Raw genomic sequence first — 27,243 nt, forward strand, 5'->3', positions numbered from 1 at the left:
TAATGTCAACCTAACACTTTAGATTAACAGAATATAAGGTGATTTTTTTCAGTGAAAAATTGCAAAGAGGTGCAGGAACTGAGAGAGAGCTACCCCACAGTTCATTGCTCTCAAAGACAATAGCCCCCTCCTGGGGTCACATTTGTTCAAACTATGCCAAACTCCTGTGCACAGTGGAAACATGCACCTTCAAAATTGGGTGCTAAAAATCAACCTTAATAAATTCAACCTTATCGCGTAGTATCTACAGGGCATCAGTGCTGCTCACTGGCTGTGTTAATCTCCTTCCAACTTCTTTTGGGTTGCCAGGTGTCCGGTATTGACCCGGACAGTCCGGTATTTTCACCTTCTTTCCGGTAAAAAAAAATTCAGAAAATACCGGACACCTGAAATGTCCAATATTTTCTGATTTATTTTTTTTTCCAGCCAGGAGATGAAAATACCAGGTGTTTACCTGGTTCCACAGGGGAGCCATCTGGCCCGGAGGAGGAAGACAAGATGGCGGATGTCCGCCAGCAGCCTGTTAGGGCCAAAAAGCCACAAAGGCATTTCTTAAAGGGGACATGCTGGGGTTTGGGTGATGTGTGTTGTGGTGTGGTTGTTTTTTTTTTTTACTCAACAACTTTGGTCTCCCTCCTTTTTTTTCCTCAACAGAATTTTTCCCCTAGTGTTTTTGTTTGGGGGACGGTCGGTATTTTTGGTTAAACCATCTAGCAACCCTAAACCTCTCATATCTGTTAAGTAATTTAATGCCCACACCAGGGCCATGGAGGGAGGTCATATCTGTGGTTTTAATCAGGGCCTTCAGAATAGGGATGTTAGCAAGTAGTCCAGTAGTCGACGACCCGATAAGCATAAGCTCATCTGGTAGTAGACTGGAGTATCGACCACTCGCTTCCCTCTCTCTCCCCCTTGTTGCGTCTGATAGACAGCAAGGGGAGGGGAAGAAACAGGAACTGGTGCTGGGGTGGAGCTGGCTTAAAAGCTGGTTTTCCCCCAGCACCGGCTCCTCTTTGCTGATTATCCACCCTCCCCTGCTGCCTCTATGAGAGGCAGCAGAGGGGGACTAAGTGAAGCTGCTGCGAAGCAGCCTTTGCCAGCATTGGACCGAGAGGCTCCTTAGGTGGTAACTTCTGTCAGCAGGGGTCCCAGCAGGGAGCTGGCCCCCCTGCAGACAGGAGCTGGCGTCGGAGCAGCCTGTTCATGGTGGACAGGGTTGGCTAAGGATTTTAAAATGCAATTATCTGGCTAATCGTATAGTTGATACAATTTGAATTGACTATCCACTAGTCAATAAGCACCGCTATACAGAGCCGCAGCGGGGGTAGCTCTAGCAGCCGATTCCAGCTAGGAATGAGCAGTCCTGGCTCATGTCTGCTCTGGAGCCACCTGCATTGCGGCTCTGCATTTTAAATGTTGTAAGAGCCACTGGGCTCTTACTACATTTAAAATGCAGAGGTGCAGAGATCAGCGCTAGCTGAGACTTCTTGGTCCAGCTTGCGCTGAGTCCAGCAGCCCCTGTTCGTGGCAAACAGTCTTGTCTGTGGCCAGCCCTCAGGCAGCATTCCCCTATCCAATTTGATAGGATATGGAAAAAAAGGATACCGTAAAACTGAAGTCTAGTAATTTAGGGGATTTTAAAATGTTAGAAGTAGTTTTAGGTAATACAGCTACTCCTGAATCCTTATTTTAAAAGTTAACTATTAAAAAATGTTATATTCTGTTGCTTTTGAAAGATCCACATTGATAGCTAGAGAATTTAATTGCCGTCAAAAGCAAAAAATAGTTTTATATCTAATATCGCTAGTACTTATGTGAGTAATAGTTTTTAATATGTTCAGTCCTAACTGATATTTTAAATGAGCATATGTTTTAAGCCAATTCAGTGTCGTTGGTGGCTTTCTGTTTTAAAATTAACATTGGAAGTATTTTGGCTAGCATTTCAAGGTAACATCTAAGCTATTTCTTTCCCTCCTTTACTCTATGTATTTTTGTTTTCTGTAAATATGAATTCTTAGAGCCAAATCTTTGATTAGGCATCCAAATATTTCTCCACCAGCCTTCCTGCCAGCCCAGAGGTCCTGGTTTAGGTTTATTCTTTTTTCCTGGAATTGATTTGATACACAAACTAACCATAGGAACAGAAACACTCACTTACTCTGTACATGATTTCCACACATCACTTAAACGTGCTGTATTTTGTACAGGCAGATTTCAGTCTCTGAGTTTAGGATGGTGGCAGGGTGAACAATGAAGTTTTTTGCCATCGTTATGCATGATCCAGACATTGCTTTTGATGTGTCTTGATAAAGTATTGTGACTTTTGTATGTCTGGAGAAAGTTAGTATGTTTTAACGAAGTAATGGCTTATTTATATTATTCCAGATAACACAAAAATATATAGGTTAGTCATGAACTGAGGCACTCCAAAGGACCCAACAGAGTGAGATGCATGGAGCGTAAGATGCAAATTAAATTCTGTGTTGACAAATGCAAGGTAATCCACACAGAAGAAAATAGTCTGAACTTCTGAAGTACAGACAAAATGTTTAGTTTTTTGAGCAGAAAAGAAGATTTAGTGTATTTTCGGTGTCTTGTGTAAAAAGATGATTCAGCGCTTAGTGACAGCTTTGAACGTGTAGGGAGCATGTGTGATGTGGGAAGATAGTTTTGTCACCAATAAACAAAAAATAGGGATTCTTTTGGAGGAAGAAAGGCTTTATGTAATATTTGAAACTAAACTGCTCAAGGTACTCATGAATATAATTTAGGGGACAATGTTGTGTTTTTTTGGGATTTAGACAGTATGACTAAAGGGCTCTTCAGTCTCTGGATTCTGTGATGCATATTAATTTGAAAGAGAACCTAAGACTAGAGATTAAACCAGTGTGGGTTATTGATGAGCAAAATGGAGAAACATTTTATAGTCACTTCAGTGCTTCTTCTCTTTCACTTATCTGAATGAGGAGAAATAATCAACATGAGAAAGCGTGATAACTCATCAGTACCAAGAACACCAACATATAGGAGCATGAGAAGGCTTAGTAAGTATAGCTTATACTATGTAATATTTTTGCTAGACAAAAGCACATTGACAAAGCAAGCCTATAATTAGAAAATGGAAGATAAATCTACGGAAAAAGGTGTGTTTGTCTGCTGCTGGAACAGAACTACCAGATAGGTGATAAAAATCACAGGTTCTCCTTACTGATATGGCCTTTACAGAGGCCAACTGTGGATACTGCAGGCCTGATCATACAACCTCTTTTGAATTACATTTGGTGAATGTGCATGCTCTTCAAGTCCTGTCATCTTTTAGCTTAAGGACATGCCACCCTCTCCCCTTTCTGACCTCAAGCATATGATTAGCCTATCCTAATGTCCCCCAGTTCCTCCCTGTGTATCAGGTATCTCTGTCTCCCTTATGTTGTACAGTAATGAGGAAACCATTTAATTCTAATTTCTATATAGTGCTTGTAGATCTAGACTAGTAACTTCAAGTTTTTATGTGCAAACCCAAAAATTTCATCAGTCTAGCCATTGAGGCAGATAAAACAACAAAACAAAGGTTTAAGATATCCATATCTTGTCATGTCAAAAAGTCTGCTTCAGATTATCATTTTCTGCAAGTCCTGTTCTGAAAGAGAAAAGCCACCAAAAAAAGTCCAATATCTTCTCCTTTGGGGTGTAGTTTTAGAGACCTTTGTTTAAAATGGTTTCTGAGCACAAAGAAGTGTTACTATGTATCGCAATTTGATTCCAAAGCTTGCTGAGTTTCTGCAGGCAGAATAGGGGTCCATCTAAAAAATAGGTGGTTTATAAAGACCATTTCATAGGCTACTATAAACTACAAGATCCCTTTGAGCTTTGGAAAATTCTGCTCTGGGTCCAATGGCTCCAAAGAGCCAATGGTGCTAATGGTTAAAAAAAAAATTCTGATTATCACTAGGAGCATAAGTTCAAACAAAAAAGTAAAACAGTCTTTCTTTGAGCTTTGAAAGACTTGTTTTGTTGTTTTCTTGTAGTTTTCCTACCTTGCTGTGGTTTGTGGTATGAGCCAGAAAAAGAAATACTGAAATACAATGCAATAAATTGTTTTTGTTGTATTTCTAGCCCAGCCTAAAGCAGAAAGTTCTGGAAAACGTGTGAAAAAGCAGAGTTTGAGAGATTTCCAATTTAAGTTTGGTTTCTAAACACAACCACTTTAGGTAATCTTTTAAAATATCCAGTAAAATAAATGATGGTTGGTTGTTGGGTGGTTTTTTTACACTTAAGAATTTTGGATTTTGAACACACTTCTAGTTATCACAGGAGATATACCAGTCCACTGTTCTATTTAGAGAATTGTTCTTCTTCGTTCAACTCCACCCTTTCTAATAAGCTCTTCACTCTGATTCTGAAATAATTCTCTGCTGGTTGGCCGGCTGGCTAGCTGGCTGTCTTCTAGATATTTTGTTTCATGAATTATTTTATTCATGCCTGGTCACTTCCTTCTAGGTGTCATTAGAGCTTTGGACTTCTGTGAACTTTTGACATTTAATTGCCTGTTGCAATTACATGCTTAAAGAAGATATGTTTGCTTTTTATATTCTGTCACCATAGTTCAAAGATTCTAAGAAAGCAGGTTACTTTTCCTATTTATTAATTGTATCTGAAATTCATATTCTTAACTTTGAACAGTTATTTGTAGTTGATCTTCCAAAGGTCTCCATATTGTCTGTCTTCATGTTAATTCCACTACTGCAGTGTGGCATTAGTAAATTCCTATTAGGGCTGCTGTGCACTATAGAGTTAGGTCTACGTAAGTCAGCTTACATTGACCTAACTCTATAATCATCTGCCCTAAAATATAGCTGCCACAGCAGTAACTTGACTACTGCACAGACTTAATAACTCCAGTTCCACCAGATCTAATATTCTATGAGAGTGTCACTGCAGCGGTTACCAGAGCTGCCGCCCCTTTATGGATACTGCTGGAGGAAAATCTTATAGCACTGGACATATGGCGATCACACACACCTAAATTGGAATGTACATAAGCAACACATCTCCAAGAAAATCAGTTACAGGACAGATAACTGTCTTACATGCTTCTGTTTCTTCCGGGATCATTGGACTTCCATGTGATTTTCTTAATGGGCCACTGCTCATGTGAGAGCACTAAAGAATTTTGTCTTATCCCTCCCTGGCTGACCCACTAAATGGAACCTAGGAAGATTGATTGCCAGAGTGTCGCTCCTTTGGTAAGTGGAGATGTGGCCTCAGTTCTGATGCTCAAAGGTGAAGTTACTGCTTTGTCTAGCATCCTTTGCCCAGTAGAAAAGATAGAGAAATTCACCTTACCTAAATGTCCTGCATTTTTCTAATGAGAGCAGCATCTCTTCTACATCCTGCCGGTGTACTTTCACGGGCTCTTACCTAATTCTGTTGCTCACTCCCTCAAAGCTGTGATAGCTTCATGGGGGGGAGGGGGGAATCATGTGCCTTAAACAATAAAACCCACCTGATTATCTGTTCATACGACCTTCACAGTTCTATACAATGGATGTCCTCATCATCCTGTGCTGCCATCAATACACATGTGCTTCTCGCTGTAGCAGCCCAGTGATTGTTAGTATCCTCGTTTGCATCTGTACATATTTCTGTATATTAGTCCCCAGTGAGTTTATACTGCTGTAAAAATCTCAGTGTCATGGATCTGTGGACCTCCTTACAAATATAAATAGGAAAAATTCCTTTCTTGGAGGAAGGAGGTTCTCAGACCCCACCCACCCTTGAATGGGTTGTTAATTAGAAAAATATTGTATTATTGGTACTCAGTTTGCTGTTCATTTAATTCACTGCTGTACAGAAGGATTGTTCTATTTAGTATTAGGCTACGTCTACACTGGCCCCTTTTTCGGAAGGGGCATGCTAATTTTGAAAATGGGAATAGGGAAATCCGCGGGGGATTTAAATATCCCCCGCGGATTTAAATAAACATGTCCGCCGCTTTTTTTCCGACTTGGGGAAAGTAGGAATAAGAGATCCTCCGGAATAGGGCTTTATTCCGGAGGATCGGGCCAGTCTAGATGCTTTTTTTCCGGCTTTTCCTCAAGCCGGAAAAAAAGCGGCGGACATGTTTATTTAAATCCGCGGGGGATATTTAAATCCCCCGCGGATTTCCCTATTCCCACTTTCAAAATTAGCATGCCCCTTCCGAAAAAGGGGCCAGTGTAGACGTAGCCTTACTGTTTAATTTTCCTTAGAGTGCTTGTTTTTTCCTAAGCATATGGAAGTGTCTCAACTAACAGTTTCTCAGTGGTGGAGCCATACTTCCTCTGATTGAGAGGCTTGGTCTGCTTCCAAGGCTGCATCGAGCAGAATACCCAATATCCTGGATGTGTAGACCTTATTACTCCAAAATAGGAAAATTTCAGATATGCATTCCTATAATATAATACCAGAAATGGTGGTTTCCTTGAACTGATAGGGATAAATATTTGAAATCTCAAGTACTAGGGTGTATTTTTTGTTTGTTTAAATCAAATCTCAGCCATTTGTCCATAAAAAAGTAATGAGGTCATTAACTTCAGATTTACATTTTGTCCAGCTTCTCTACATAGTACCATGTTTTGTTTCTACTTAACCTTACTAATTAGCGTCCCTTAGTTCTTGTATTCATGGTAGTCTTTTGGTTGACAGTCACTTCTAAATAGCTGAGATTGGAATATTTTATCAGAGATTGGACCATAGCCAATTTTCTGCTGGAGTTTGTTCAAAGAGTAGAAGTGCTGTTCTCCTGTTGTATCACAGGACAATAAACTGGTCATCATGCCAAGGATATAGCCATTCATTTCCAGCTAAAATAAAATAGTTACAGAAGGATTAGCAGGATATGAAATCTGGAAGCGTAGGCTCTAACAGGAAATGGGAAATCACTTGAAACAAGTCAGAGAAGTGCTTTGCAATCCTTGGAACTTTCTTCAATCAGAAGTTCATAGAATCATAGATCCATAGAGCTGGAAGAGACCTCAGGTCATCAAGTCCTGCCCCCTGCTCTAGGCAGAACAAATCCCACTAAATCAATCCAGCCAGGGCTTTGTCGAGCGGAGACTTAAACACCTCTAGGGATGGAGACTCCACTACTTCCCTGGGTAACCCATTCCAGTGCTTTACTACCCTCCTAGTGAAATAGTTTTTCCTAATATCCAACCTGGACCTATCCCACCACAACTTGAGACCATTGCTCCTTGTTCTGCCATCTGTCACTATTGAGAACAGCCTCTCTCCGTTCTCTTTGGAACCTCCCTTCAGGAAGTTGAAGGCTGCTGTCAAATCCCTCCTCACTCTTCTCTTCTGCAGACTAAACAGACCCAACTCCCTCAGCCTCTCCTCATAAGTCATCATACTCCAGCCCCCTAATCATTTTGGTTGCCCTCCGCTGGACCCGCTCCAATGCGTCCACATCCTTTTTGTAATGGGGGGCCCAGAACTGGACACAATACTCCACATGTGGCCTCACCAAAGCCGAATAAAGGGGAATAATGACATCTCTGGATCTGCTGGCAATGCTCCTCTTAATGCAACCTAATATTCCATTAGCCTTCTTGGCTACAAGGGCACACTGTTGAATCATATCCAGCTTCTCATCCACTGTAACCCCCAGGTCCTTTTCTGCAGAACTACTACTTAACTGGTTGGTCCCCAGCTTGTAACAATGCTTGGGATTCTTCCGTCCCAAGTGCAGGACTCTGCACTTGTCCTTGTTGAACCTCATCAGATTTCTTGTGGTTGTAAAGAAATAAAGTTGTAGTGATCTTTATTAGATCAGCTTAATCAGTTAATTTCTTTCTCTTTTTGAGGCTACCTAAATATTCTTAAAGTCTAGTAGACAGTTATGTATATTGCTCAAAAGGATAGTCTGTAAGAATATGTCAGGTGAGTTTATTTGCTCTAGACAAGCACTTTTGCTGAATTGCTGTTTGTAATTAAGCAGGTATCTGGTCAAGCAAAATTGATACTGTCAGCATAGTCAAATTACATATGGCTACTTCTGACTAGGGATGTAAGGGAGAAGTCAACTAGTTGATTGCCCGATCAACCTATGCTTATCAGTTAGTCAAGTCAACTACTCGCATTTCCTCCCCCTCCCCTTGCTGCTTCTATATCAGAGGCAACAAAGCGGGGGAATCAAGAGGGGATCTGACTTAAAAACCGATTCCTCCTAGCACCATTTCTGCTATGCCGCCCATCTTTTCTCACTCCCCCCCCCCCCCATCAGCAGCAGCAGTCCCTGTACCCGATCAGCCCAGCTCAGTTCCAGATCACACAGGGTGTGGGACAAAACCCTGCTGCAACTCAGCAATTTAAAATTCAGTAGGAGTCGGGGGGGGGGGGGAGAGTAGGCTCCCCATCTCCTACTGCCTTTTAAATTGCAGAGCCGCAGCAGGATTTGGTTCTGCACCTGGCACGAGCCAGAACTGAATCAAGTTGCCTATCTGCTAATCGAGTAGTCAATAAAAATTCTATCAACTACTTGATTAATTAAATACCTGCAGTTTAACATCCCTATTTCTGACACAGACAATTTTTTTTTAAATACTGACACACGTTTGATTTTCATTGCATGTTTTATAGACGGTTTAAATTCATGTCCTCTTAGATAAATTGCTCCATGCTTGTTGAATAATGCTGGTGATAGGATCCTAGAGCACAGAGAAATGTACACATTATTAGAGTTTTTTGCAGTACTTTTGTTTTCTGTCCCTTGTGTCTGATTCCTGAATGCTGTCTGGCTTGTGTGTATTGGGTTCCCTCTTAATAAATAACATAGAATTTAATCAGATCACTTGAAATTCAGAAGAGCAGGGCATTGCTCCCCTGTATCAGTCTGCTTATATATACTGTCACAACTTCACTCCTTTTTAAATATATTTTCTATTTCCTAATATCATGGAAAACCATTCAAAATGTACATTTTTTGAAAATTGTCAAAGCTGAAGGTTATTCAGAATCATTTTGCCTATCGTCTCATGCCTAAAAATCCCTCAATATGTTATCTGTGCTTTACAGTGTGGTTACTATATTTTTAACCTTGGAAGATTTATAGATGCACAATTCAGCAATAATATAGTTTGTTGCGAGGAGCCTTTTAACGGTGCTAACTTGTTTTTGTTATTACTTTTTTCCAGACCCATTTAAATCCTTATAATTAAAATTAAAATATATGATTGATTGGATTGGATTTCAGGAGACATAACATCCCTGGAAGACTAATTGTTTACATAAATGATGTGTCTTGTACGACTCTGTTTCTGAGTTTCCACTAAGAGACTTTGTAGAGAAATAGAGCTTAACTTAAAGGGTGTGTCTAGACTACAGGGTTTTGTCGACAAAAGTGGGCTTTTGTAGACAAAACTATACCTGCGTCTACACTACCGCCACATTCTGTTGACAGTAAGTCGACAAAATGTGGCAGTTTTGTCAAAGGCGGTAAACCTCATTCTACGAGGAATGATGCCTTTTTTTGATAGTACTCTGTTGAAAAAAGGCTCTATTGCATGCAAACTGTGCATTTTTGAAAGAGAGACTAGATGCTCTTTTTCGACAGAGGCTTTGTCGACCGTATCTGTCGACAAAGCCTTTGTCGAAAAAGGCGTGCAGTCTAGACATACCCAAAAAGCTGAACCAATAGACAGAGTGATTTCTTAAAATACTAAGATGCTGATATTTCCTGACAGTCTATTTGCAGTGTAATATTGATGACTATATGCCTAACATTTTTGTTAATGACAGGAAAATCACTTGGCTAATTTATGCATTATAGACTAATTTTTTAAATTATTTTTCTATTTATATCCTACATGCCTACTGGAAATTTCTCTTTTTATTTAACAGGTTTGGGTAAAACAAAAAGGAAGACAAGTGCACGAGATGCTTCACCTACTCCTAGTACAGATGCAGAATATCCATCCAACGGTAGCAGTGCAGACCGGATTTATGACCTTAACATCCCAGCTTATGTTAAATTTGCCTATGTGGCAGAGAGGGAGGATGAGCTGTCTCTTGTTAAAGGATCCCGAGTCATTGTTATGGAAAAGTGCAGTGATGGCTGGTGGAGAGGTAGCTACAATGGACAGATTGGCTGGTTTCCTTCGAACTATGTGATGGAGGAAGTTGAGGAAGCAACTGCAGATTCCCCAAGTTTTCTAAGTTTAAGGAAAGGTGCATCCATGAGTAATGGCCAGAGCTCAAAAGTACTCCATGTTGTTCAGACACTGTATCCATTCAGCTCCGTCACAGAAGAAGAGCTCAATTTTGAAAAGGGGGAAACAATGGAAGTCATTGAAAAACCAGAAAATGACCCAGAATGGTGGAAATGTAAAAATTCCCGGGGGCAAATTGGTCTTGTTCCTAAAAACTATGTGGTAATCTTAAGTGATGGTCCTGCCATTAACACTTCCCATCCACCTCAGATAAGCTATACAGGGCCATCTTCTACAGGACGGTTTGCTGGAAGAGAGTGGTATTATGGGAATGTTACACGGCATCAAGCAGAATGTGCCCTAAACGAGAGGGGAGTGGAAGGGGACTTCCTTGTTAGAGATAGTGAATCTTCGGTAAGTGACATTTAACACTTGAATTTGTATTATGTGCTTGATGTAAGTAAATATAATATCACATAGTGCAGGGGTGGACAAATAGTGGACTACAGGTCAGATCCGATTAGCTCCTGGCTGGCCAATGCCACTATATTTACCAGCACTTTTGCAGGTACCGTGATTGTAGCTTCCATTGGCTGGGAATGGCGATCCACAGCCAACGGGAACTGCAATCACCCGTACCTGTGTAGAGGCACAGGTAAATATAGCAACAGTGGAACTGCCAGGGGCTAATCCTGGTGAACCTCCTCAGTTATTGTCCACCCCTGACATAGTGTGTGGTTTTTAAAGTAGCAATGTAAGTACAGTGAATATCTAACCCAAAAGAAGCAAGCAATTTACAAACTTTACAAACATATACTTTTGCTATACACTGGAATTACTTAATTCACTACTGAGGTGCAACCATTGTTTGTATGTTTGTGTATTTGTATGCTTGTGTATTGTGGAGTAGCAAATCATAATTCCGTACTAAAGAGTGAATTCCATTTTGAACTTCAAGAAATATTTTTCTTGTTAGATATGACAAATGCAATATATCCTCCCCAAATTTATCACCTTTACTCAGCTCAGGGAATGTTTAAATAAGTATAAATCTATTCTTGAGTTTAGCGGAGTTTTTTTTTTTTTTTAAACTCAGCCATGTACTTTAAGTTGGGATTTGCTGGTACACCTTGTTTCTGCCAGTAAGATTTCTGGAAGCCAGGGAATAACAATTTAAAGGCAAGAAAGTAGGGTTTTTTTTTCAATTGCTTAAACATTTTTCTTTTGTTTTTTTTTAAACTCTTAGAAACTGGTTTTATTTTCTGATGTACATTTGCTGTTTTAGTTTTACTAAGGTTGGGAGTGGGAACTGACATGTGTGTCCATTCCCTGTAATTCTCATTTCATACACAACAGTAATGATGACATACGGACAATATCTTGCAAAATGATTATCTGTCTAGGTTTCAGGCTTCACACTCCTAAGGATTTTCCAAGGAAACTACTGAGTTTTGTCTCCTTCTATGGGGGAAACATGAAAATGTCCTGCTTCACAACTTTATCTTTTTGGGACTGTTAGGGTATGTCTACACTTGTACCCTAGTTTGAACTAGGGATGCAAAGGTAGGCATTCAAAATAGTCAATAAAGCAGGGATTTAAATATCCCACGCTTCATTAGCACAAACTCGCCGGCGCGTTACTCTGATCAACAGCTGTTTCAAAAAGTGCGCGTCGGGACACGTTAGTTCGAACCAAAACCCTTGGTTCGAACTAACGTTACTCCTCATCTAGCCCAGGGGTGGGCAGAATTCGACCTGCAGTCTGGATGAGACCCGTCAAGCTGCCGGATGTGGCATGGGGAAGCTTCCACCAGGTTTCTTGCTTGTTTTCCCCTCCCTTGCATGTTGATAAGAGCAATTTCTGAACTCAGGAATCCTGGGGGAGGGGAGAGAATCTTCACACGCTTCTCCCACCCCCAGCATAATTTGCAACTCCCATTGGCCAATTTCTGGTCAATGGGAGCTGTGTGTTTGCAGGACAGTCAGCTCATGAAGTACCCCTCCCCTTCCAGGCTTGCAGCATTCAGACTTAGCCACATGTGGCTCATGTAAGCCAGGGACCCTGGCTGAGGATCCAGCTGGGCTGTTGGCTAGGAGTCACCCTGGTAAGTGTCTCCTGGCCAAAGCCTGCCTTTGGCACCCCAGTCCTACTGTCTGCACCCTCATCTCTTACCAAATTCTTCGAGTGCTTTCCTCCCCCCCCCCTCGGTCAAATGAACTCATATTTGATAAGTTGGTGTCCAGAATGGTTGCCAAATGATGGTTCTCATGCTCATTATTGCTTGTGGAGCATACCAAGAGTAGGGTTACCATATTTGAACTTTCAAAAAAGAGGACACTCCTGAGAGTGTATCTGTATCAGTATCTGCCAACTCACATTGTATTCATGTGTTATATATATTCCCTGCCCGTACCCGGACCCACTACTCCGGTGCCCCTGCAGGGATGGTGCTGGAAGGAGCCGGCTTTTAACATAGCTCCTCCCCAACACCAGCTCCTGCTTCCCCTCTCCCTTGCTGCCTCTATCAGATCTGATAGAGGCAGCAAGGGGAAGAACGACTAGTCGAGGGACTAGTTGCCTATCTGATAAGCTTTTGCTTATCAGATAGTCGACTAGACACTTACATCCCTATCACTGAGCCCTCTGATTTATTATGCTGGACTTCCTCTTACTCTGTGTTACTGTGACAAGCTGTTGACTGCTCCTAGTCCTACACTCCCACCAGCATTTGCAGCAGTAGAAACACACCTAGCTGCAATTACCACTGCGTGGTTCAGCCACTGCATGAACCAACAATAGAGGAGCTACAATCAAATTAACCTGCAGCTTCCCAGCCTAGGACCCCCAGGGCTGTACCAGCCTGTCCTTGTCAAAACCACGACCAATATGAATTTATCCCCAATTCATCTTTCCCTCAGCGTGAAAAGGAATCTGCACAATACATTTGTGTTAAACTAAACTAGGATTTTCCCCCAAACACTTCAGTCAAAGGCATATTGGTTTAGATTAAAACATAAAACAAGTTTATTAACTACAAAAAGATAGATTTTAAGTTATTATAAGAGATAGCAAACAGATCAAAGCAGATTAACTAGCCAATAAACAAAACCAGAAACTAAGCCTAAAATGCTAGAAATATCAGATATGAAATAGAAATTTCTCACTCGGAGCGATGATATAAGCAACCACGCAGATTCTCCAGGCACAAGCTGTACTTGCTTTGCAGTTTGGGCACCCTACCCATATTCCAAGTTCTTAAGAGCTTTTCATAGGCATTGAATTGGGGGAGCGGGGAGAGCAGGAGTAAAGAAAAATAGATGAAGTAACTTCCTGCTTTATATTGCTTTAGTGTATAGCAGGAACCCTTTGTTCCAAAAACAGATCTGAGCATAATTTATGGAAAAATACAGGCACACAAAATAGAGTTCAAGGTAATGTGGTCTGGTCACTTGTCCCTACAGAGCCATAGCAGCCATTACCGACGGGCTATCTGGAGGTTTCTCAGGAAGGTGGGGGAATAAACTTCTAAGGCCTTTTGTTTTCTTTAATGGCCCATTATCCTGAATGGGCCCTTCACAACAAGATATTTCGAATGGCAGCATCTTGCCTAATGGGTGTCCCCCAGGTGTGACTGTGTGTGAAATATGGATATATAGTCAATATTCATCACTTCAGATACAAAAATGATACATACCGATAGGATAATCATATACTGTCTTTTCAGTGATACCTTACTTAACTCATCTTGTAGAAATTGCTTGATAATTATATCATTATAGTACAATCATGAAAAATATGGGATGCCGTGTGACAAAGTGGTCTTCTGTATGTGGGTCATTCTCTTACTATGGTTTGTCCCATATTTTCTGACCTGACCATTGTAGGATTTTGTACAGCTGCTCATTATCTGAGAGTCTTACATATCCAAAATAGTTTTTTCATGCACTTCATTGAGTCTTTGGTTCTTCCCCATTGCAGATTATGAAAATCTCTGCCTGGAGTAGGTTGGGCTTTTTTGGCAGAGAATGCATGTGGATGATGTTAATATTATTCTGTTAATTGGGAAAAATCTTTGTCAAAATGGGTAGGTTTTGAAGCATTTCCTAAAAATTGGATTTATCTCACATCTTCTGGAAAATCATTCCCCAGCTGGATCCCTTCAGTTGAGAATGCTTTGACCCCAGCTCTCCATATGCTTAGTTCCCAGGGGAGTGCAACTGTGATGATGATAAGTTATAACTTAAGATGTAGACTGTAATGTAGCTAGGACCTGAGTGAATTATTTAATGGTTTTATTAGATCAAAAAACATGTATTTCTTTCTTTGATCCATTAAAAACCATGAAAAATGCTCGTCACACTTAATATGTCCTGACTCATTCCACCTAAATTCTTGTTGTGACCCAGAATAAAAGGGTGAAGCTTTAGTGGATACCATACTCCAAGAGGCTCTGGGAGACAGACCCATAGTCTCCTATAGAAAACCACCTAACCTCAAGATGATTCTTACCAACAACCACAGGACATACCACACTAATACCAACCCTGGTACCTTCCCTTGCAATAAACCCCGTTGCCAGCTTTGTCCACATATTCATTCTGCTGATACCATTATTGGACCTAACCAAGTGAGTTATAAGATCAAGAACACATATTCCTGCGCATCCAGAAATATAATCTATGCTATCATGTGCCGAAAGTGTCCGTCTGCTGTGTACATTGGACAAACATCTCAGACACTTCGCCAAAGGATTAATGCCCACAAAACAGATATCAGACAAGATCACAAAGAAAAAACAGTTTCTTGCCATTTTAACCAGAAAGGACACTCTCTCAATGACTTAACCACCTGCATTCTGCTACAAAGACCTTTTACATCTGCACTTGAAAGGGAATCCTCTGAATTGTCATTCATGTTAAAATTCGACACTCTCCAAAAAGGAATGAACAAACACTTGAACTATCTTACCCATTATCAAGATAGCTTCCCCAATTATCACCTCTAATACCATTAACTCACAAACATCCCACTCTCCCCACCTCTAATATCATCAATTCACAGACACTTTCCTTCCTTCCTTCCTTTCCCGCCCCCCCTGCATCCCCCTCCTGTTCTGAAATGTGATTTGTCCTTTTCATATGTGTTCATTTTTTTTAATTGTATCCTTTGGTATATATGGTTGTGACTATTTTCTTCCACTATTTGATCTGAGGAAGTGGGTCTGGCCCACGAAAGCTCATCATCTAATAAACCATCTTCTTAGTCTTTAAAGTGCTACATTGTCCTGCATTTTGCTTCAGCTACCCCAGACTAACATGGCTACATTTCTATCACTGTAACAATACACACGCACAATTTCCTCCAGGAGTAGAGTTAAAGAAACCCTTACGACAACTCGGTTCCTACTACTCTGTCCCCAGCCCCCCACCCCGCAGAGTCCAGCTGGGGATCCAGATATTCACATCTCCTTTCCCCAGAGCCCAGCCATGGGCCAACCCAGCCCAGCCCAGCCACTCACACCTCAAGCCTTTAGAGTCCAGGGATCCAGAAGGAGAAACATCTTGATGCTTGGTCTTGAGCTTGCATAATTTCCTGCACACCGCCCTCTCCTTTCTTCAGAGCATGAAGGGAACTGCAGCTGCTGGCAACCATCTTGCTTTTTCTTCCTCCCCCAGTAGTGTCATCTGTGTGCGAGCTGGGCTCCACCGGGTCCAGTGGCCACTAGTGGCAAACAGCACTCTAGTCCTTTTCTGTTGAGGGAAGGAAATTCTGTGCAAAAACCATTAATTTCTGAAATTTGGCATTATGCAGTGGTGCAGAATTCTTCCAGAAGTAATATTACAAGCACTCTGCAGTGTGGCTGATAAATTCCAAGATTTAGTACAGCTGGTTGACACTGGGAGACTTCTGGTGTGACTAGAGCTACCACACTTCTTGCCCTGCAACACAGCAGAGGAAGGTGACATTGAGGAGGGAAAACAGGATGCTAATGCAGTATTCTGGTTTTCTGCACAGAATATAGGGCCTCCTATACCATTCAAGTTTCAAACCTGCAGATGTGTGACAAAAGTACTCAGTATGTGACAAATGACCAAAATATGGAGCCTTTTATATTTTTCCTCAGCCCACTGACAGCTTACAGTAGTTTTTTACTTTAAAAAAAATCTCTCTGATTTTAAGCAAACTTTACCAGAATGTAAAATACGTACATCAAAGCTTTTAAAAAGAAAACGGGGGGGAGAAATTCCATCTTATGGAGCTATAGCGCTAACTCAGATTAATTCTTCCCCTGCTCTGGTGGTTCTCAACCAGAGGTATGTGTATTCCCTGGTAGGTGCTAACAGCTTTCTGAATGGTATCCTTCCTGCCTTACCAATCTATCCACTGACTTTGATCTTTATCTACTCAGGTTTAGCACCCTTTCTCCTGATACTTTATGTATACAGGTAGAGGGATGGGGATGGGCAACAGGGTATCTTTCTCTCCCCCACCCTTTCCCTTCTCCTATTTATTTTAAGTTTTCTAATCACCTAGTCATAACTCCAATCATCTGAAGAAGTGGGCTGTGTCCACAAAAGTTCATGATACCATCTACATGTTTTGTTAGTCTATAAAGTGCTACCAGACCATTTGCTTGCTGTTTTTTTCTATAATAGAGTAACTTGGCTACCCCCTGAAACTCCTGTAAATGTATGGTTAACCAATGAGCCAGGGAGCCATGAAGCTTCCAGCCCCTGCACTCTCCCTTCCCTCCTGCCCCCACACTACTGCCTCTGATATAGGCAGGAACTGCCTCCCCCTCGCCCCTATTGAAATGTTCTGCATTTACATATTTATCTAAACCTGAATAGACACATTTTAACTTCTGGGGGTACTCAGAGGTCTTCCAGTGGGTACATCAAATCATCTAGATATTTGCCTAGTTCTACAATGCTCTACATTAAAAAAAAAAAAAACACTAGCAAAGTCAGTACAAACAAATTTCATAGACACAGGTTTGTTTATACTGCTGTATATACTATACACTAGGGATGCTAGAATGATACTGCTTAAACTCAGCTGGCTCCTGGGGAGGCAGCTGCATTGCAGCAGGGCAGTGAAGCCTCCTCCCCAGGAGCTAGGTGCTCAGCTCTGCTCCTAGGGAGGAGACTCCTTCTGGGAGGTGGCTTCACTGCTGCAGCAAAGCCTTCTCCCGGGTACCTGGGCAGGCAAGGGCCGCCCACTCTGTTCCTGGGAAAGAGGCCTTGCAGCCATTTAAATCCTTGCTGTTTGTACTTAAAAAAAACAAAATAATCTTTTTATTATCAGGCCCAGTGTAAATCTTATCTGTGGGGAAATGACCAGTGTACATCTCTCTTATTGATAAAGAGGGCAAGCATCCTCATGAGCTTTCCTTGTGTAAAACTTTTACACAGAGAAAGATGGATTTGGGGGAGGGGTTGATCCCTTTTAGGGGTTGGTTTCCTGGGTGCTGTGCCCTAGAACTGCATTCTTCCAGAGCTGAAGTGGTTTGTTGTCTACATTGCTCTTCAGGAGGGTGGTTTCCCCGACTCTGCCTTGTCAGGGGAGACTAGAGGATCTGGCCCAGCAGGACAGGGTGGTGGGAAGCCCCAGAGAAGGCAGGTATCAGTGGCATGATCAGCACAGCGGGAATAATCCTAAGGGGTCTTCTGTGACTGCGCCCTGTCACCTGTGGGTAGCCCAGTCTACTGAAAAGCACGGGATGGATCAAGGGTAAGAATATTTGTATTCCCAGCCCTCTCCTGGGTCCTGGTGTTGTTAGTGGCCAACAAGAGGGACAGACAAGGGCAATAAGCACTGATCCCCACGGCGAAAGACTCAGATAAAAAGTATAGAAAGGTTAATATTGGAGGGGGTCTGCAGCTGTGCACCTCCAACAACCAGGCCTTGCTGGGGAGGTAGTACTTCATGGTCTGGGACTTGATGTTGCAATTCAAGGATTTCCTTCTGAAGAGTCCAGGCAGCAGTTCTCTGTTTTGGCAGAGGAGCTTAGTAGCCCGGGCTGCCCTGGATGCAGCAGGCTCAGTGGATAGATCTTGATTTCTGCAGTGGTTATGAGCAAGTGTCTTGGTTCCAGTCCTCAGGACTGCCAATGGAGATTCAGCTATCAAGTCAGGATTTTCTGTATGAAGACACTTCACTCTTCTCAGAGCAAATAGATGCAAAGCTCCATGGCCCTAAAGACTTTAGAGACACTCTTAAGACTCTGGATCTTTACACTCCTGTATCTTCAACTGAGTACTTCAACCCCCAACACTCACTTTCACTGCCCCGTCAGGACCTGCAAAAGAAATTAAATGGGTTTTAGACATAGGAAGCTGCTTCTGTCTGCCTCAACATCTCTACCAGGCCTACCAAGATAAATGGAGGCAGCCAAACAGAACTTTTGATGGTACACCTGAAGTAGTCATACCAGTTACCATACCACTGGATCCTGTCTCCCTTTTGGTTTTGGACTGTCTCACTTCAGCATGACATGGTCTCTTATCACCATGGACTGCTGGGTGCTGAACACTGAAGAAAGGAACGATGTATCCTGGTTTATTTCCACTTCTCACATGCTCCCTCCCTCCCAGTTCTTCTTTGGGGACTTCCTCACAAGCAGATCTAGAATGGGGAAGTCGCCAGGGGCTGGGGTGCAGGGCCTGTGGTCTCAGGAAGGAATTCTCTTTACATATAAATGTTTGGGAACTAAGAGCAATCTTCCTGGCTGTCAGGTTCTTGCACAAGAATGTGCTAGTGCTCACAACCATGTTCTACCTTAGTAGGCAGGGAAGAACTCGCTCTTTCGCACGTCAGAAAACTATCCACTTGTGGGAATTCTGCCTAATGCACTCAATCCATTTTGAGGCAGATCACCTCAGTAGGCCCTTCTCTGATATAGTAAAGGTCAGTTTCCAGCAGTGGGGAACTTCACAGGAAGATCTGTTCGTCCCCAGGCAAAACAGGAAATGTCACCAGTTCTGCTACTTGTGAGGCCACAACCCAAGCTCACTCATGGACACTTTTGTACTCCCTTGAATTGGACACCTGCTCAATACCTTTCCCTCCATTCCTCTAGTGCACTGTATCCTATTGAAGATCAAATGAGACTGAATGTGGGTCATTCTCTAGCCCCAGCCTGGCCCCACCAGCACTGGTTCACCACACTGCTAGGCCTTTCAATAGTGACTCTGATGCTGCTAAAACAATGAGTCGTCCTGTGTCTTAAAGACTAACAAAAATATATAGTATCATGAGCTTTTGTGGGTAAAACCTACTTCATCAGATCATGTGCTAGAGTGAAAATAACAGAATCAAGATATTTATAAAGGGGAAGGGGGAAGTACCTGTCAGTTGTTGGACCAGTGTTAATGAGGCTAATTAAGTGGGCTGAAAGTGTCCCATCTTAGCTTTTGATGTAAAAATGCAGTTGTTAGAGGCAGGGGAGACTAGGGATGCAATAGTATAGTTGATTAACCGATAAGCAAAAGCTTATAGGTTAATGTTATAGACTACACACATTTTCCCCCATCCTCTTCCCCCCCCCCTCCCCCCCCATGCCAGTAAATTTTTAGCAAGCTGGCCAACAGCCTACCTCAGTTCCAACTCGTGCTGGGTCCGGAAGCTCAACCTCTCCTCCCTGAAATGGGCTGCTGCCACTCCACGCTGCTGCCTTTGTATCTGATTTTTAAACTGGTTCCTGTCGCAGATCAGTTCCCACCTGGCGCCCCACACTGCTGCCTCTGATACAGAGGCAGCAGCGTGGAGTGGCAAGGGGCTCCTCGGGATTGAGACTGGAGCGCATTGACTGCTGCTCCTTCCCCAGAGACTATAGAGTAGTCAGCTAACCGATAAGAATGCCTTAGGTTAATTGACTATTCAGTTAACCGATATTTAACATCCCTAGCGGAGACTGGCTTTATAATGCAACATTCAATTAATGGCTTTCTTCAAGCCCAGAGAAACAGTGTCAAATTTGTAGATGAATACTCCTAGATATATTACCAGGACCATAGTCAAATGCTCACCCAAAGCTGAACATCCTCAACCAGACAGCTTGTAAGCTCCCTGGCTAAATGCTGAGGAGCTGGCCTGTTCAGAGCAAGTCTGCCACCAAGAGTTACCACATCAGTCTTACATAGAGTTCACCAATTCCACATTTTCTCTACACTTGCTTATTACCAAGGTCCTGTGCACCCAGGACATGAAGGATCAGGGTGTGAGTTTGAATCTTGTAGCCCCTACCTCTCAAGATGTAGGCTAGAGGAGCATAACCTGATGATTTGTATCCTAACACCAACCAAAATTGATCATATAGGCAATACAGCTCTGTCTGCTGGTACCAACGCAAGGAAGATATGTTTTTGTAAACACAGTCTGGTCCTGAAGCCTTCTTCCCTTTTGCCCCCTTGCTCATCACTAGCTGTCAGGGGAGGGCTTATTCAGACCTTGCTTAAAAACCATAATTTGAAATTCTGAAACAATTCAACATTGCTGAAACAAATGTTCCAACATTGTCATAAAAAATACAATATCTATGTGAGGAAGCTAGTATTTGTTCATACTTTTTAAACTTACTGAGCTTTTTTGGGTTCAAGCATTTTCATCATTTACTGTATATGCTTTTTAAAGTGAGTACTGTTGACTGTAGGGAGGGACGTTATGGGGGTGATAAGGAAATCCAGGGGGATACAGAATGACAGAAATACTCATAGGCTCCCTGTCATGATGCTCTGCTGTATAATCCTACTGCAGAATCACCAGACAACCTTACAGATTATCTAGAGACTCAGATTTGCTTTTAGTGTGTCTTTAAGGAGTGTGTGTAACATCTGAGGCTTTTAAGCAAGAAAAGTGTGCATGCAAGCTATCTAAAGGTAGTAGTTAATTCAAGTGGGAAAAGGGAGGAAATCTGCCAGAAGCTAAAAGAAAATGGCCTAAAAAATAGATTTAAAATCAACAAACAGGCTTGGAACATATCCAAGAAGGACATCAGGGAACCAATTCAGGCTATATTCAACCAACAAACTTTAGGATGGTAATGTTAAGTTTAAAGAGCAATAGTTTACACACACTTTTTTTAAAACATTATTTAAACCTTTTACTGGAATATTTGCCGTGAGGAGGAATCAAAATAAATACAAGTCCAGTTATTTTCACTGATTCTTCTTGTATTCTTGTTACTCATTAATTTGAGGGCAATAAAAAGTTTCAGATCTTTTGCAACTGGTGTTTGAGCTGTTGTGTCTGTACCATCTGATGGCTCTCACAGTCAAGTTATACGGGCTGTTCCATAGTTTTAAGACTGAGTTCATCAAAAAGATGTAACTTTCAACATGTTGTGGTGAAATATATACAATTCTAAATTCTTCTGTTATATGCAGAGCTGTCTCATCCACAGAAAAGTTCAAGGCGCATCAACCCCAGGATTTGGAGGGTCTCGCAAGGCCTAGGGCAACTTGAGGATTACTGGGTGGGCTTGGTGCTGGCAGCAGAGGCCAGACTTACCCCCACCCTCACCACCAGCTGTGCAATGCGGAGCAGCCCAGCCATAGCCCGTTCTATTGCTCTATCGCCCAGCCAGCCCACTCCACTTCCCGTCTGGGTCACTCTGCTTCCTGCCTGTGCAGTGAGTGGGGAGGCACAACCCTGCTGCCAGCACCGGACTCCCCAGTAATCTCTTAGCCTATGTCGCTTGGGGAAAGGGGTGTACTGGGGGTGAGCAGGGCAGCATTTGGGGAAGGGTGGGCAAGTGTCAAAAATAGCAGAGCAGTGTGGCAATAGTGCAATAATGCACTGGTGTTTGTGTGACTACTTGGCATGCTAGTGAGGGTGGGCCAGTGGCTTGGTCACAGGACTGAAAATGACAGGGTATGGGGTTTTTTTCTGATCTCCTATTGACTCACTGTCACAACTTCTCTGTTCTCCAACTTTTTCATCTTTATAAAGATAACAATACTTACCCACTCCAGTAAAGTACTCGCATATATTTACTTGAGATCATAGCTTTGAGGCTCTGATAATAACATTGCCTTAAACAAAAGGGCATTAAATCTCCACAGAACATAAAACAGGGGTGGAAAACCTTTTTTGGCTCGGAGGCCACTGATCCACAGAAATATCAGTCAGGGGCTGCACATAAGTGAGAAGCAAAAAACACCCAAAACCAGAAACAACAACCCTCACTGACATGGCCCCTGACTGAGAAGGAGAAAGACACTCCCCACATTCCCTTCATACACCAGAGCCTGGCCAGCCCTGGGGTAGGGTGGGAGGCTGGCGCTCCTGCATGGGCTCCCCAATGCTTGAGGTGAGCCCTGAGCCTCGGGGGCCAGATCCAGGCAAGCCTGGGGTCGCATCTAGCCACTAGGCCTGATTCTCCACCCATGGTGTAAAAGGATTAGTTTAGTTGGTTTTGCTTCAGACATGATGTAACATTTTCAGTTCCATATTTTGGTATTTCCGATTGTAACTGTGTCAATTAGTATTTTTAAATGTGGGTTGTTTAGTTTTTCTGTTTTTGGGGGGGGGGTTGTGTGTGTGTGTGTGTGTGTGTGTGTGTGTGTGTTATCTACAGAAGAACAGAATTAGGACTTTAATATTAAAGTTTGGTCTTGTTTCTCAGACTCACACAAATTAGCATTCTATTACTGACTTGCATCTATCCTTATTAGATTATTTCCTGGAGGCTTATGTTGTTAGTTTTCGTATTTAAAACAAAGTTAGTGGTATGCTATTCATTGCCAGTGCCCTGTGACATTTCTATGATTCAGCAGTCGCAGAATTTTGTGCTCCAGAGTCTCAAGTTTACCTTTTTTCATGAATGGTTCTATTGCATACGATAGTGAAGATGATCTTGTAGTATAATATGACCAATGCAGCATATAGAATTTGTAACAATACTATTGAAAACTGAATTGCCCTTTTCATCTCAGCCAGGGCCCATGGATTGTGCAAGTTTTGCAGGCAAGTTCCTGATACTTTGTGTTCATTTCCCTTCTTGGTAAGGACTGGCCTGCAGCTGTCTCTTGCTTTCCAGTTTTCCTCACTAGGGGGAATTAATCCAATTACAGTAAAAACTCTGTACACTGTTTCTTTGAGCTCAGGCAGGATGGGTTTAGAGCCAAAGCTAAAATACAATTGACAGCCAGGTTGTGGGAGTCGAGAGGGAGGAGGAAGAAAGGGGAGGGAATAAAATATAAGATTTTATGCTGGCAAGTAGAGCTAGTAAGAAAAATTCCAATGAAACATTGTTCATCAGAATTTGTGGATTCATTAAAAGCTAAACATTTCAGTGAGATGATTCAGTTTCAGCAACGTCCCAGTTAAACCCAGGCAATGATCCACCAGAACCCTGCCAACCTGCCTGTCCAGCTCCTTGGCAAACCACATTGGAGGACTCTTTTGTAGAGCATTTAAAAATGTTGGTTTTCAATCCTAATTGGAACAAAACTAAATTGTAAAATCAAAATTCTCATTGAAACAGAATTACTATTTTCTGCACAGCTCAACTGGCAAGTTCGGCTGGCTGTGGAATAGTGCAATAGTTGAAGCCCTTGAATTCAAGGAGATGAGATGTAAAACCATTTACAAGCTCTGTACCCCTATCCTCCAAATTTCTATGATACATGCTGACAGAGAGATGGCCTAAACCTGGCTACTTGGACAGCATCCCAGGGAGTGGAATTAGGCTGCCTGGCAGTCACAGTGAAAACTCATCCATAAAGTCAGTCACTGTCAAAAATAGTCCTTCAAGAATGTTATGCCAATAAGAGTTTTCCATTAAAATAGCCATAATTCTATGTTTTTGTGTGGAAGTGGAGGAATAGAATAAGATAATGTTGCGGAATTTAGGGGTTATTGCCACATTTTGTGAATCTGTTCTGATTTTGTAACTAACTACACAGCTCTTATGGTAAATCAAACATACTTCACTGTGTATGCATTCTGTGATCTATGTTCTGTACCAGAGACGTTGTTTGTAAACTTAGGTCATGTCTACACCACAAAATTAAGTCGACCTAGCTTACATCGGCAAATAGCAACCACAGTATTTACATCACTTGTGCTTGTCTATTCTTTACACCTTGTCCCACCAGTGTATGACCTCAACAAGAGTGGTTTTACTGATTGCACTGTCACTATGGGGGCATTGTGGTACTAAAAGCAATTAACAGTCAACAAAAGCAATGCAGCATCTACACACACTGCTTTGACCTAATTGCTTTCACCTTGACTCTACACCCTTTGTGGAGATGAAGTCATTAAATCAGTGTAGAGGAGCAGTTATGTCAGTGGGAGCAAAATTTAAGTGTAGACTCTTCCATAGTTTGATTGAACTAAACTGCCTTGCGTCAAACTCACTGTGTAGCGTAGACTAGATTTTAGAGGTATAATCAGATGGACATTCACTGTTTAACTTTTATATAAATGTTGTCTCTATCATTATTAAAGAGTTATACTACAGTAGGCCCAAGTTCAAGTATTGGATCCAAAACCGCTGGGAATAATTTAAATTGAGAATTAGTATAAATGAACGTTAAATTAAATAAAATTTACAAATTGGAAGTTCATTCTTTTTTAAAAAAGGAACGTTTTCAATTGCTTTTTAAAATAGTATGGCAGAGGATGAAGGAATGGCCCACTCATGTTTGAGTAGAAAGAAATGTTGTATATGTGCAAAATATTTGCTGCCATTTATTTATGTTCACGTTGACTATTTTATTACATAGCATTAATGTTATGAAAAACACTGAAAAGTTGCTCAGTATAAAAAATAGTAAATGGAATAATTCTTTTTTGTCTTTCAAATAATCTTTCAGTAAAAAAAATGTTGAATTTCACCTTATGTGTTTAGTACTGTATTTGGGTGGTTTGTATTGCAAATATGATTCCTATGTCTAAACAAGAACTGTTCCTCACATCTTTTTAAACAAAGTTTAAGGATGGAAACGATTTTTTTCCTGTAATGCAATGCAGGAAATGCCCTCTAGTGGTCATGGTTTTAAAAAAAGTCATGGGAATTTCCACCTCTGTGCCTCTCTTCACCCTAACAATATTGATTTTATCCAGGATGTATCAATAGAAGAAACCATACATGACACAGATCTTTTTCTGTGCTTGTCATTGTTGTGATGCTACTTTGAGTCAGTAATTTTTGCACTATTTGCAATTTAGTCATGTCTGGCTACTTCAGACCGTGTAACTGGAGAGTTTTCTATTAACTGCATATATTAATAATGGGATACATTTATTAAATAATAGACATTTAGATGTCTTAAATAGCTAACACACTATACTAGAGAACAAAGAATAGAGTTTATGGTAGTTACTTTATATCACAACATTTGTGTTTTCTCTTTGACTCTTTTATAATAATAATTTTGTTTTTCTCTCTTTCAACAGCCCAGTGACTTCTCAGTATCTCTAAAGGCATCAGGGAAGAACAAACATTTCAAGGTGCAGCTCGTGGACAATGTCTATTGTATTGGCCAGCGTCGATTTCAAACAATGGATGAATTGGTGGAACACTACAAAAAAGCTCCCATCTTCACCAGTGAACACGGGGAAAAGTTGTATCTTGTAAAAGCACTTCAGTGACGTTGAAGATAGACTATGCCGCCTAGGCCTCTTATAACTTTCAAGCCTTAGGTCCTAATTCACTTTTATAGAGCAGAGCAATCTACTCCCTGGAGCAGGCTTAAAGAATGGGCTCTTTCACAAGTGTTTGCTCTGGTTGTTGTTGTCCTTTTTTGGTTTTGTTTTGTTTGCCTATTTTGTCTTTTTGGTTCTGTTAATCTCAGATGACCTTCCCTCAGGTTGAAAATTTCACTTAAATGGACGTTGTAAGCACTCACTTTCAGGCCTGAGTTCTAAACTCCCCTCTTCTGTGTACGTTTACATAGTTAGTTCTGATAAACGAGGGGTGTTTTCAATTCAAGACAGTGTTAATCTGTTCAAATTGCTCATGCTGACGGAACTGTTCATTGAAAGACATCGGGCACAGTTTGAATGCACTGAAGCTGCAGCTAATTAAATGAGATACAGTAGACATAACAGTTGTGGCAGTGAGTTCTGTAGCTATTTTGCTTACCAAGTAGTATATTACAAAAATTCCTAGTTCCTAGAAGCACTCTTTACACTGTACTCTGCTATTACATTGCCTCTTTAACTCTTTGTAAAGAGTACACTAATTAAAGCATTTTGTAATAGTACTTCTTAATCTACTATGGTAAGATTGTAGTAAAAGAAAACTAGTGTATTTTGGTCTGTAATTGCAACGGAGAGGAATTTTCTTTTTTTACGTTGATTTACTAGAGAACGAATCATTGAATTGTAAAGGCTGAATGTTTTGGTAATCTACAACCAAATGTGCCATCCACATAATGCTTTTTCCTCTTGCCCTTCTGCTTGTTTGAATTAAACAGTTATGTATTTAATTCTCAAAGTAATATGTATCTGTAGCTGATTGTTGACACTAATACAGAAGATTAATAAAAACTGATCTTGGGCTAGGGTGGGTGGGCTACCAACACTAATATATATATATATATATATATATATATATATATATATATATATATATATATATATATTTGCTTTACAGAGAAAAACTTCAGGGTTTACAGAGGATGGTAGGATTGGTAGTAAGAGACACACAGAATGTTTATGAAGAAAATGCATTTTCTCTTTTCTTTACATTTAAACTCTTTTATGGTTTAAATATACAGTCTTGAGATGGCACATTCCTGAGATTGAAGAAGGGATCTTGAAATCTCAAATTCTTGCATACCCAGTTTTTTGGATATTGTAATAAAAAGATATTATGTGAAGATGGAGTACTGGATGTATCCTTGACTGGTAGTCATGGTGTTGATTTAGGAAGATGAAATAGTGTAAATATGGAATTTGTGTATTTTGAATTTGACCTAAAGAAAAAAATAGCAATACACTGTAGGTAGGGGGGAGATTCTTTGTAATTCCTTAGTCTTGGTTACTATGATGAGCAAAAAAGAGTTGTAATGAAAATGCAGAGGAAACCAGTTCCTAAGG

General features: G+C 41.2%; 1 protein-coding gene across 2 annotated transcripts in view; it reads left to right on the forward strand.

Annotated features, from left to right (window-relative positions):
- NCK2 (NCK adaptor protein 2) overlaps positions 1–27,029 on the forward strand; it is a 129,772-nt gene extending 102,743 nt beyond the window's left edge. For both annotated transcript variants that reach the window (XM_075917651.2, XM_075917655.2), the window contains exons 4-5: positions 9,880–10,601; positions 25,597–27,029. In XM_075917651.2, coding sequence (XP_075773766.1) covers positions 9,880–10,601; positions 25,597–25,791 — 917 coding nt within the window. In that variant the 3' untranslated portion in view covers positions 25,792–27,029. The remainder of the gene's footprint in view (positions 1–9,879; positions 10,602–25,596) is intronic.
- The last annotated feature ends 214 nt before the right edge of the window (positions 27,030–27,243 follow it).

This window comes from Pelodiscus sinensis, chromosome 1, assembly GCF_052426305.1.
Source record: "Pelodiscus sinensis isolate ZL-2025 chromosome 1, ASM5242630v1, whole genome shotgun sequence".
Classification (NCBI taxonomy): domain Eukaryota; kingdom Metazoa; phylum Chordata; order Testudines; family Trionychidae; genus Pelodiscus; species Pelodiscus sinensis.